Source organism: Mobula birostris, chromosome 7 (genome assembly GCF_030028105.1).
Source record: "Mobula birostris isolate sMobBir1 chromosome 7, sMobBir1.hap1, whole genome shotgun sequence".
NCBI lineage: Eukaryota > Metazoa > Chordata > Chondrichthyes > Myliobatiformes > Myliobatidae > Mobula > Mobula birostris.
In genome coordinates this window covers 49,778,874-49,792,208 of record NC_092376.1, presented here as the reverse complement: position 1 = coordinate 49,792,208, position 13,335 = coordinate 49,778,874, and the positions used below count along the sequence as shown (strand labels likewise).

Genomic DNA, 13,335 nt, shown 5'->3' with positions numbered 1-13,335 from the left:
CTTCCGCTCATACAGGAGAAAGAGGAGGTGACAGATAGGCACTGCAGGGAGGTAGACACCCCAAAGTTGCAGGACACAGGTCCCTGGGAGACTGTCAGAAGAGGAAAGGGGAACAGGCAGCTGGTGCAGGGTACCCCCGAGGCTATTCCCCTCAATAATAGGTATACTGTGGGGAGGGGAGTGCAAAAGAAGGGAAATTAGGGGCAGCTAGCCTGACTTCAGTTGCTGTAGTCTACTATTAAGGATGAGGTTTTGGGAGCTCATGATAAAACAGGCCAAAGTCAGCATGGTTTTTCAAAAGGGAATTCTTGCATGACAAACTTTCGGAATTCTTTGAATAAATAACAGGCAGAATAGACAAAGGAGAATTACCGGATTTATTTATTTTGATTTTATTTTGACAAGACGCCGCACATGAGGCTGCTTAATAAAATAAAAGTCCATGGTTTTACAGGAAAGGTACTAGCATGGATAGAAGAGTGGCTGACTGACAGGAGGCAAAGAGTGGGAATAAGAGGGGCTTTTTTTGTTGTCAGTGTTGGGACCGCTTCTTTTCACATTGTATGTCAATGGTTTGGATGTTGGCTTTGTGGTCAGGTTTGCAGACGATATGAAGATAGGTGAAAGGGAAGGTCATGTTGAGAAAGCAGCAGAAAGACAGACTGGGGGAATGGGCAAAGAGGTGGCAGGTGTAGGGAAGTGCATAGTCATGCACTTTGGCAGATGGAATAAAGGTGTGGATTAGTTTGTAAATGGGGAGAAAATACAATAATCAGATGTGGGAATCCTCGTGCAGATTCCTTACCTACAGGTTAACTTGCAGGTTGAGTCGGTGGTGAGGAAGGCAAATGCAATGTTAGCATTCATTTTGAAATGATTAGAATATAAAAGCAAGGACGTAATGCTTTCTCTGATCAAGACAGAGATTTTTCAGACAAAAGGGATTCAAATTAAATGAGATAATATGGGAAAATGGAGTTGAAATCTAATATATATCTGTTATATTTTAACTGATCAGTAGATATCTGGACTATTTTTGTTCCTTTTACTTGTTCATTTTAGGTGACAGCATTAATGAATTACGGCTCCAAGCCAGCCATAAAAATTTGGGTTAAAGATCAACATGATGCAAAATAAATGAAATAAACATGACTGTGTGGGTTTCCTCCGGGTGCTCTTGTTTCCTCCCACGGTCCTCAGATGTACTGGTCATTGTAAATTGTCCCGTGATTCGGCTGGGTTTACATCGGGCGGGGGTGATCACTGGGTGGTGCTGCTCGAAGGGCCTACTCCACACTGTATCTCAATGAAAAACCTGACCTTGACATACATCTTTCATTATCAGGGTATTAGAAACTCGGAACTCCATACCCAACAGTATTGTCGGAGTGCCTTCATTGTACTGACCATAACAATTCAGAGAGGTTCTTTATCACATTCCTAAGCAATTTCAAATATGGTACCAAATATATTTTCTGCTAATGATATTCACACTTATAAATTCGGGTTTTTTCCAATTGCAATTTTACTCAGAAATAATTACTGCTTTAAAATAATGTGCATGTCATTCACAGAAAGTTGGAATACTCTTTAATTATTTTAAACTTCTAAAGTCGGATGGAAAGTGGAGTAAAACCCAAAATTAACTCATACAGAGCATAAAGCAGAGTGCAATGAACATGTTTTCTTTGTAGACCCAATTCTAAACCCTTGACCTATAAGAGTGATTCATGCATCTCATATTAAATATAATTCATTTACTTTTCAAAATTCAGTGCATTGGTCCATTCAAGAAGTTCATCCACTTCCCAATCTAGGACGGCATTTAGGCCATTTTGTTCTATACTGTTGATTACTCCCTCTGTTGCTCTTTGCACTAAAATAGACGTATTTGGATCCAGTGTCTGGGCCTGCAGCATGCCCTCCTTGTACCTGGAAGACAATAAAATGACATGAAGAACAAACCTTTCTTCAGTTTACATTGTTACTGCAGGACTTGTATAGAATTAGGAACATTTTTCATCATCTAATGTTCCAAATGTGATCGGTCTTTCAGCTTTGTTTAAAACAAGGAAGGCTATTTGGATGACATCACTTCTAAAGATTCCAACTGCTTTAATTTATTTAGCCCTCGCAAATGGAGTACTGATCAGATAATAGTCAGAGTCATATTGGAACATGCAACAGTTATCTGTTGAAAATAAGATTTTGGGGGATGGAGGGGAGAATTAAAAATATTAATTTTGCTCCCCAGAACACATCATATTCATGTGTTTCCAGTTTAACATGCTTGCCTAGCTGAACTTGCGCAACTTACAATCAAGAGTTATTTGATGGAAGACAACCAGAGGTTGGGGATGTAAGATTTTAAATTAGTTTTCTCAGTGTGCAGAAGCAATGGTTTACCAGACCCTACTAGCAGCGTTCCCTCAAATTTTTTTTTGTAGTTGCATGAACCAACCATTCCTCTTAGCAGGAAATTTTTACACAACTGAAAAACTGTGCAGCACTTTAATATTAACATTATAGAAAAGAAAATTTCAGCCGCATGTTAACAAAGGGTATGTGTGTGGGAGCGTTTCAGTTACTACGTGTCCACACATCTGTGCAGCTTGGAGGGAACAGTGCCTACTAGAGTCTTCCCCATTACCTAACTCTGCAAACCTTTTCCTAACAGTTCAGACACATTCTAAGAGGGGATTCAGTGGGAAGTTGGACAAGAAGCCTTGTGTTAGAATATGCCGGATTTCATCAAACTGTGGGTGGGCATACAGGACATGATGCTTGCCCCAGAACTCTACCACTGAATTTGTACACTAAATTATAATGAAAGTAATCGTTAATTATTTCTGTTGTCCTCTGTGTGAACCTGTGCAGCATGTTCCATTTGGCCTTAATGTTCTTACTGTAATGGAGAATCTAAAATGGTGGGCAACATTCTAACTGTGGACCAAACACAATAAATATTTGATCTTACAGTCTGTACCCTTAATTGTGAAACCAGAGATGCTAGAGGTCTAATTTATTCATTTTTTCTATTTTTACTTGTATTTTCAAGAACTGCATTTTTGAATATTTCAATCTGGTTGTAACACTATGCCTTTGGGTGACATTTAATTGCCTATAGTGGCAACTGTATTAAATGATATGAATCTTTGCCCATCTCCAATAATGAAATTAATCTGGTTCTGAGATTTCAGCAGGGATTTGATAAACTATTGCATTGCCAGAAATGGTTCCGTTTGAAAAAATATTACATTACCCATTTACTGAGATTTAAAAGCAATCAAGGCATCCTTCTGAAGACAAGCATGAATTTCCCTCAATGTACATATTAATATAGTAGTATAAAACTAGAGACAGGACCATATATTGAGGAAACAATACAAGGAATTTGTATTGAAAATAAAACTGGTGAATGATTGGTATGAAGCCTTACTCTAGTTTGCAGCTGTATTTTCTTCTTTGTTAGCTCTGTGGTCATATAGCATCTGTTTCTTATTCTAGTGATGCATTTTTCATACTGCAATATTATCAAACATGGAGCTGCCAGAGGTAATTTTGAATATTTGGCTGCTTAAGTAAATCTCATTACTAAATTATTGCTTCAGAAAAGCCATGGTATGCTCTACAGAAACACGTGGCAAATACACCTCATTGTTTCTGCAGTCTACTACAGAAGGTGTTTCTAATAAGGAATGATTGACTATTTCATAGAAAGGTAACTCCTTACCTCTCAACAGTCATCTATTCTATCATTTGCTAATTGGATCCTCCAGCTAACTTCCAGTTTCTCCCTTTTTACTGAATATTCAACACGTCAGCTAAATCTTCCTTTAACTCTTTTTCAAAAGAGAATGATGTCACTTTCCCAGTATAATTTATGAATCTGAAAGCCCTCAAACATAGAATCCAACTGGTAAAATCTCTTTTTGTAACTTCTGAAAACTTTTGATATCCTTCTGAATAACTAACACTCAGAACTGGACTTAGCATTTGAGACTAAACTCAACCATTGTTTAATGAAGACTTGCTCATGTACTGTTAATAAAGCTAAGGATTTCTTCTTAAACAATGTTAGCAGTTTGTTCAACTACTTTCAATTTTTTTTATGTGGAAAGTCTAGGTCTCCCTTTCAAATTATAATATATACTGTATTACCTCTTTTTATGTTCTCTTCCAAAATGTATATATTCTTTGTTCTCTGGGTTACATTACCGGCAGTGCACCTGACCAGCTATATTCATGAAGAAAAATACAGGTCAACACAGATTTACCAGAGTGAATCAGCAAACAAAAGATGGCAAAGTTTATAAATGAGTGTGAGAGGGGAGTAACAGAGCACAGGATGTGTCAAATTAGGTGTAAAAATGCAAACAACAGGAATTCTGCAGATGCTGGAAATTCAAGCAACACACATAAAAGTTGCTGGTGAACGCAGCAGGCCAGGCAGCATCTCTAGGAAGAGGTACAGTCGACGTTTCAGGCCGAGACCCTTCGTCAGGACTACTGCAGGCCAGGCAACATCTCTAGGAAGAGGTACAGTCGACGTTTCAGGCCGAGACCCTTCGTCAGGACTAACTGAAGGAAGATTGAGTAAGGGATTTGAAAGTGGGAGGGGGAGGGGGAGATCCAAAATGATAGGAGGAGGGTGAGGGATAGAGCCTATCACCTGTCCCCCTCCTGTCTTCTCCTATCATTTTGGATCTCCCCCTCCCCCTCCAACTTTCAAATCCCTTACTCACTCTTCCTTCAGTTAGTCCTGACGAAGGGTCTCGGCCTGAAACGTCGACTGTACCTCTTCCTAGAGATGCTGCCTGGCCTGCTGCGTTCACCAGCAACTTTTATGTGTAAAAATGCAGTTGTTTTTAAGCTAAAGATGAGCTTATATGTCACATGTACATTGGAACATTTACATCAATGTCCAGCACAGTGCACAAGTGATGCCGCACTTCCGGTGACCACAACTTACTTGTCTTTGCCTTGTCTTTGGAATGTGGGAGGAAACCGGAACCACCACCCCCCACCCCCGAGGAAAAACATGTATCCATGGGGAGTACAAACTCCTTACAGACAAAGACAGCAGTGGGAATTGAACCCTGGTTACTGGTGCTGGAAAGTGTTATACTAATTGCTGTTTTTATAAGTACTGTGCTTACATAGGTGTTCTCTGAAATTGATGCAGGATCAATTAACTTCAGTGTTATTAAATCTGTAAGGGCACTGCATATATGCATTAACATATTCTTTCTATTCTGAAATAAAGACATGAGGTTGCCTTGGCAGTCAAAGTGAAGGATAATCCAAAGAGCTTTTACAGGTATATTAAGAGTAAAAGGATTGTAAGGGATAAAATTGGTCCTCTTGCAGATCAGAGTGGTTGGCTATGTGCAGAACCAAAAGAAATGAGGGAGATCTTAAATGGGTTTTTTGCGTCTGTATTTACTAAGGGAACTGGCATGAAGTCTACTGAATAAGGGAAACAAGTAGTGAGATCATGGAAACTGTACAGATTGAAAAGGAGGAGGAGCTTGCTATCTTGAGGCAAATTAAAGTGGATAAATCCCCAGGACCTGACAGGATATTCCCTCGGACCTTGAAGGAGACTAGTGTTGAAATTGTAGGGGCCCTGGCAGATATATTTAAAATGTCGGTGTCTACGGGTGAGGTGCCAGAGGATTGGAGAATGGCTCATGTTGTTCCGTTGTTTAAAAAAGGATCGAAAAGTAATCCGGGAAATTATAGGCCGGTAAGTTTGACGTCAGTAGTGGGTAAGTTATTGAAGGGAGTACTAAGAGACAGAATCTACAAGCATTTGGATAGACAGGGACTTATTAGGGAGAGTCAACATGGCTGTGTGCGTGGTAGGTCATGTTTGACCAATCTATTGGAGTTTTTCAAGGAGGTTACCAGGAAAGTGGATGAAGGGAAGGCAGTGAATGTTGTCTACATGGCCTTCAGTAAGGCCTTTGACAAGGTCCCACATGGGAAGTTAGTTAGGAAAATTCAGTCGCTAGGTATACATGGAGAGGTGGTAAATTGGATTAGACATTGGCTCAACGGAGGAAGCCAAAGAGTGGTAGTAGAGGATTGCTTCTCAGAATGGAGGCCTGTGACTAGTGGTGTGCCACAAGGATCAGTGCTGGGTCCATTGTTATTTATCATCTATATAAATGATCTGGATGATAATGTGGTAAATTGGATCAGCAAATTTGCTGATGAAACAAAGATTGGAGGTGTAGTGGACAGTGAGGAAGGTTTTCAAAGCTTACAGAGGGATTTGGACCAGCTGGAAAAATGGGCTGAAAAATGGCAAATGGAGTTTAATACAGATAAGTGTAAGGTATTGCACTTTGGAAGGACAAACCAAGGTAGAACATACAGGGTAAATGGTAAGGCACTGAGGAGTGCAGTAGAACAGAGGGATCTGGGAATACAGATACAAAATTCCCTAAAAGTGGTGTCACAGGTAGATAGGGTTGTAAAGAGTGCTTTTGGTACATTGGTCTTTATTAATCAAAGTATTGAGTATAAGAGCTGGAATGTTATGATGAGGTTGTATAAGGCATTGGTGAGGCCGAATCTAGAGTATTCAGTTAGTCCTGACGAAGGGTCTCGGCCTGAAACGTCGACTGCACCTCTTCCTACAGATGCTGCCTGGCCTGCTGCGTTCACCAGCAACTTTGATGTGTGTTGCTTGAATTTCCAGCATCTGCAGAATTCCTGTTCTCTGGAGTATTGTGTTCAGTTTTGGTCACCAAATTACAGGAAAGATATTAATAAGATTGAAAGAGTGCAGAGAAGGTTTACAAGGATGTTGTCAGGACTTGAGAAACTCAGTTACAGAGAAAGGTTGAATAGGTTAGGACTTTATTCCCTGGAGCGTAGAAGAATGAGGGGAGATTTGATCGAGGTATATAAAATTGTGATGCGTATAGATAGAGTGAATGCAAGCAGGTTTTTTCCACTGAGGCAAGGGGAGAAAAAAACCAGAGGACATGGGTTAAGGGTGAGGGGGAAAAGTTTAAAGGGAACATTGGGGAGGCTTCTTCACACAGAGAGTGGTGGGAGTGTAGAATGAGCTGCCAGACGAGGTGGTAAATGTGGGTTCTTTTTTAACATTTAAGAATACATACATGGATGGGAGGTGTATGGAGGGATATAGTCCATGTGCAGGTTAGTGGGACTAGGCAGAAAATGGTTCAGCACAGCCAAGAAGGGCCAAAAGGCCTGTTTCTGTGCTGTAGTTTTTCGATGGTTTCTATGGTTTCTAAAAATGGGATAACTGTTTTAATAACTGAAATAAAAATAGGATAAATGGGATAACTGGTTTAGGTTTCAGATTAGCTGTAAAGGTATTGTTACTTTAAGCAGTTGCCTAAGTGTTTTCAGAACTGGTAAATTAAAGAAAAAGGTTCCAGAGCTAATGTCACAAGGACCATTGTAAGGAGGTGTAGACAGGCATTGCTGCTTAAGTTTTTGTGAATTGATTCAACACCTCAGGGCAGGTCACTGCACAAAGTGCTTGAAGGTACAAGATGTTTATTTATAATAAATGCTACATTTGTTTAGGCAGTTTAGGTGGTACAACTGGTAAGATATTTCAAGGAGGCCAGTGTCTGTAAAGGAAAAGGTTAAAAAAAATCACGTTTAGTTGCTGGAGGGTAAATTCAGCAGCCCCAAGTAAACGTGTGGAAATCACAATACACAATTATCTCTGCCCATTGAATGCAATGTAAGCAATATGTCAACATGGTGCTGCCTAGTCTTTATAATGCTTTCTCCATTCATCATTGCTAACTTTGCATCCTCAAAGGATCAGTACCGTTAATACCACGCAACAGATAAACGTAGATTGCATCACTTAAATAGGAGATGAATTGTTGTTGTATCCTATATTGACTGTTTTCGCAAGCATACCTGATTTGGAAAATAATGAAGAATGTCACAAAACTCAATAAAAAAAGCCCCACTGAGTGAGTGTAGAGGAGGCCTTGATGTAAATCATGGAAAGAAGGAATGTTTTGTACCCACTGGACAGAGATCCCTCTGGTCACATGTTCTGAAGACAGTGGAGCAGATAACTGTAGATGTCAATGTCATCTTGAAATGCCATGTCCTGTCAACTGCGCTGCTAACCTCAACACCATTCAATTAACTCCACCCTTATCTGACATGACTCACCACACAGTGCTGATTAGTGCTCATACTTAACGGTGATAGAAAAAGAAAATGAGGGAAACACTCAATGGGTTATCCGTGGGGAGAAATCAGTTAAGGATCCAAGATGATGACTTTTGTATAGTTGTACAAAGTATTTTTGCTGAAATTTTATTGATCTAAGACATGAAGTTTCCACCCTTGCTCACTGACTATTCCCAGTATTTTGGTTTATATTTCGTTATGTCTTTGATTAATATATACCATTGCACATCCATACATCTAGCTGTACAGCAAGCCACATACCCACATCATGCAGCATACACATACTTCTAGCTATTCATCCATCAGAATACATCACTTAAACAGGTTGCAAGTGCCCACTAATAAACATTCTCCTCGTTTGCAGGACAAATTAACACATAACAGGACACAATGCAAAATAACTGGAGAATGAGTCTGCCCGCCTTAACTCCATACAGTTAGGACATGGGGTTAACAGCACAGAGAAGTATTGGCATTATTGGCTAAGCATTACTGAGACCATTGGCTGTAAGGGGAGGGGGGTGAATCCATCAAAAATCAAAGTACCAAATCTTCATATTCTCTAAAACTACATTTTCTTGATTTACAATCTGCAATGAAGCACAAGAGCAATGATGAAGGCACACCATTATTTAACTTCAGATTCACAGACACAAACTCTGAACTCGTGCTGCAAGTAATTTAGGGGTAGCAAATAGGCGGATCTGTGTAGTGAGAAAGCAGACATGAAGGAGGCATCAGGCTCTGCTTTACAGGGTCAGACGAGGACTGAGGTCAAGCAGGATGTAGAAAAAAAGCTGTTGATATGAAAAAAGAAGTAATTTGTGTATTGGGAAAGTTACATGAAGTGAGGAATTATTGAATGTTTGCTGTGGTAAAGTTCCCATCAAACGTTACCCTATGTGCTCTGCCATTGACCTCTCTTGTATCTTTTCCTTTTTTCCTTTTTCTTCAACAAGACAAGGCTCACAATTTCAAGAGAAATTTCTTCCCCTACCAGCTCATTCGATAAAGCTATCAAACCCTGATCTGACCTGTGAAACAGCAATGCTAAGTAGGACCAACAGTGGACTTAGATGAGATGTCCCTTAAAGTAAGAGGGCACAGGCCTCAATCTCCATCAGCACAGGTGCACCATAAGGGTGTGTGCTTAGCTAAAAATTATTTTAACCAGAGTTAGCAATCAATTACCATCACTCCTATTGCAAGGAATCAGCCATGTTCTGGAAAATTAAGAAGGTAAGAAAACTGAATTTGATTTAACAAAAAAAACGATGAAACTGAGCAAATGGCCTCCATCTGTGTTCCTCCAAAACAACACTTTGCTGAAGATTGCTGAAAAATTATTTTAGTGACTAGAACAAAGGCCTATTTGAACATTTCTCTTTCTCTGCAGGAAAAAAATCCAGTAAACTTGTATTTTCTTTTTCAACAGCAGATGCCATTTCATTGGCTCTTCATTCAACCCTGGAACATCTAGACAGCAGAGGTGCATACATCAGGATGCTCTTCATTAACTACAGCTCGGTATTCAATACTATCAACCCCTCAAAACCGATCAGTAAGCTTCAAGACCTAGGCCTCAATACCTACTTGTGCAACTGAGATGTGTCTATTTTAATGCGAGGAGTATCATGAATAAAGCGGATGAGCTTAGACCGTGGGTCAGCACTTGGAGCTATGATGTTGTGCCATTACAGAGACTTGGATGGTGCAGGGACAGGAATGGCTACTTCAAGTGCCAGGCTATAGATGTTTCAGAAAGGATAGGGAGGGAGGCAAAAGAGGTGGGGGCGTAGCACTGTTGATCAGATATAGTGTCACGGCTGCAGAAAAGGAAGAAGTCATGGAGAGGTTGTCTACGGAGTCTCTGTGGGTGGAAGTTAGGACTAGGAAGGAGTCAATAACTCTACTGGCCATTTTTTATAGACCACCCAATAGTAATGGACATCAAGGAGCAGATAGGGAGACAGATTCTGGAAAGTAGTAATAATAACAGGGTTGTTGTGGTGGGAGATTTTAATTTCCCAAGTATTGATTTGCACTTCCCTAGAGTGAGGGGTTTAGATGGGGTGGAGATTGTTAGGTGTGTTCAGGAAGGTTTCTTGACACAATATATATATAAGCCTACAAGAGGAGAGGCTGTACTTGATCTGGTATTGGGAAATGAACCTGGTCAGGTGTCAGGTCTCTCAGTAGGAGAGCGTTTTGGAGATAATGATCACAATTCTATCTCCTTTACCATAGCATTGGAGAGGGATAGGAACAGACAAGTTGGGGAAATGTTTAATTGGAGTAAGGGGAACTATGAGGCTATCGGGCAGGAACTTGGAAGCATAAACTGGAAACAGATGTTCTCAGGGAAACGTACCGAAGAAATATGGCAAATGTTCAGGGGATATTTGCGTGGGGTTCTGAGTAGGTACGTTCCAATGAGACATGGAAAGGATGGCACGGTACAAGATCTGTGGCGCACAAAGGCTGTTGTAAATCTAGTAAAGAAGAAAAGAAGAGCTTACAAAAAACTAGGTCATGATGTGAATCTAGAAGATTATAAGGCTTGTAAGAAGGAGCTTCAGAAAGAAATTAGGAGAGCCAGAAGCGGCCATGAGAAGGCCTCGGTGGACAGGATTAAGGAAAACCCCAAGGCATTCTACAAGTATGTGAAGAGCAAAAGGATAAGACGTGTGAGAATAGGACCAATCAAGAGTGACAATGGAACAGTGTGTATGGAACCAGAGGAAATAGCAGAGGTACTTAATGAATACTTTGCTACAGTATTCACTATGGAAAAGGATCTTGGTGATTGTAGTGATGACTTGCAGCAGACTGAAAAGCTTGAGAATGTAGATATTAAGAAAAAGGATGTGCTGGTGCTTTTGGAAAGCATCAAGTTGGATAAGTCATCGGGACTGGATGGGATGTACCCCAGGCTACTGTGGGAAGCGAGGGAGGAGATTGCTGAGCCTCTGGCAATGATCTTTGCATCATCAATGAAGACAGGAGAGGTTCCGGAGGATTGGAGGGTGGCGGATGTTGTTCCCTTATTCAAGAAAGTGAATAGAGATATCCCAGGAAATTATAGGCCAGTGAGTCTTACTTCAGTGGTTGGTAAGTTGATGAAGAAGATCCTGAGAGGCAGGATTTATGAACATTTGGAGAGGCATTACGTGATTAGGAATAGTCAGTATGGCTTTGTCAAAGGCAGGTCGTGCCTTATGAGCCTGATTGAAATTAACGAGGATGTGACTAAGCACATTGATGAAGGTAGAGCCGTAGATGTAGTGTATATGGATTTCAGCAAGGCATTTGATAAGGTACTCCATGCAAGGCTTATTGAGAAAGTAAGGAGGCATGGGATCCAAGGGGACATTGCTTTGTGGATCCAGAACTGGCTTGCCCACAGAAGTGGTTGTAGACGGGTCATATTCTGCATGGAGGCTGGTGACCAATGGTGTGCCTCAGGGATCTTTTCTGGGACCTGTACTCTTTGTGATTTTTATAAATGACCTGGATGAGGAAGTGGAGGGTTGGGTTAGTAAATTTGCTGATGACACAAAGGTTGAGGGTGTTGTGGATAGTGTGGAGGGCTGTCAGAGGTTACAACGGGATATTGATAGGATGCAAAACTGGGCTGAGAAGTGGCAGATGGAGTTCAACCCAGGTAAGTGTGAGGTGGTTCATTTTGGTAGGTCAAACATGATGGCAGAATATTAATGGTAAGACTCTTGACAGTGTGGAGGATCAGAGGAATCTGAGTCCATAGGAGACTCAAAGCTGCTACGCAGGTTGACTCTGTGGTTAAGAAGGCATACGGTGCATTGGCCTTCATCAATCGTGGGACTGAGTTTAAGAGCCGAGAGATAATATTGCAGCTATATAGGACCCTGGTCAAATCCCACTTGGAGTACTGTGCTCAGTTCTGGTCGCCTCACTATAGGAAGGATGTGGAAACCATAGAAAGGGTGCAGAGGAGATTTACAATGATGTTGCCTGGATTGGGGAGCATGCCTTATGAGAATAGGTTGAGTGAACTCAGCCTTTTCTCCTTGGAACGATGGAGGATGAGAGGTGACTTGATTGAGGTGAACAAGATAATGAGAGGCATTGATTGTGTGGATAGTCAGAGGCTTTTCCCCAGGCCTGAATTGGCTAGCACGAGAGGGCGTAGTTTTAAGGTGCTTGGAAGTAGGTACAGAGGAGATGTCAGGGGTAAGTTTTTTTTACACAGAGAGTGGTGACTGCCGGCAGCGGTGGTGGAGGCGGAAATGATGGGGTCTGTTACGAGACTGCTGGATTGCTACATGGAGCTTAGAAAAATAGACAGCTATAGCTAAAGCCTACGTAGTTCTAAGGTAGGGACATGTTCGGCACAGCTTTGTGGGCCAAAGGGCCTGTATTGTGCTGTATGTTTTCTATATTTCCATGAATTCTCAATTTCCTCACTTTTGCAGACCCCAGTCATTTTGGATTGGCAACAACATCTCCTCCACAATCTTCACCAGTACAGGTGCATCACAAGGCTGTGTGCTTAACCCACTGCTCTACTGACTTTGTACTTATGACTGTGAGGCTAAGCACAGTTCCAATGCTATACTTAAGTATGCTGATGACACTGCTATCGTTAACCAAATCAAAGTTGGTGATGAGTCAGCATTTAGGAGGTAGATTCAAAATGTGATTGAGCCGTGACACAACAACAACCTCTCACTCAAAGTTAGTAAGACCAAGGAGATGATTATTGACTGTAGGAGGAGGAAACCAGAGGTACGTAAGCCAGTCTTCATTTGCGGATCAGAAGTGGAGAGGGTCAAGGACTTAAAATTCTTCAGTATTATTATTTCAGAGGACCTGTCCAGCTCATAAGTGCCACTATGAAGAAACCTTTGAGCCTAAGATATCTTAGAAGATTGCGAAGATTCGGTATGTCATCTAAAATTCTGACAAGCTTCAGATTTAGATATGTGGTGGAGAGTGTATTGATTGGTTGCATCACATCCTGGTATCGAAACACAAATGCCCTTGTATGGAAAAGCCTACAAAAAGTAGTGGATTTGGCACATTTCAACATGGGTATAGCCCTCCCCACCACTGAGTACATCTGTACAGTGCTGTCACAGGAAAACGGCA

General features: G+C 41.1%; 1 protein-coding gene across 2 annotated transcripts in view; it reads right to left on the bottom strand.

Moving 5' to 3' along the window:
- The window catches only part of c7h11orf65 (chromosome 7 C11orf65 homolog), a 68,570-nt gene that overhangs the window by 4,306 nt on the left and 50,929 nt on the right, over positions 1 to 13,335 (bottom strand). For both annotated transcript variants that reach the window (XM_072264319.1, XM_072264320.1), the window contains exon 8: positions 1,762 to 1,932. In XM_072264319.1, coding sequence (XP_072120420.1) covers positions 1,762 to 1,932 — 171 coding nt within the window. The remainder of the gene's footprint in view (positions 1 to 1,761; positions 1,933 to 13,335) is intronic.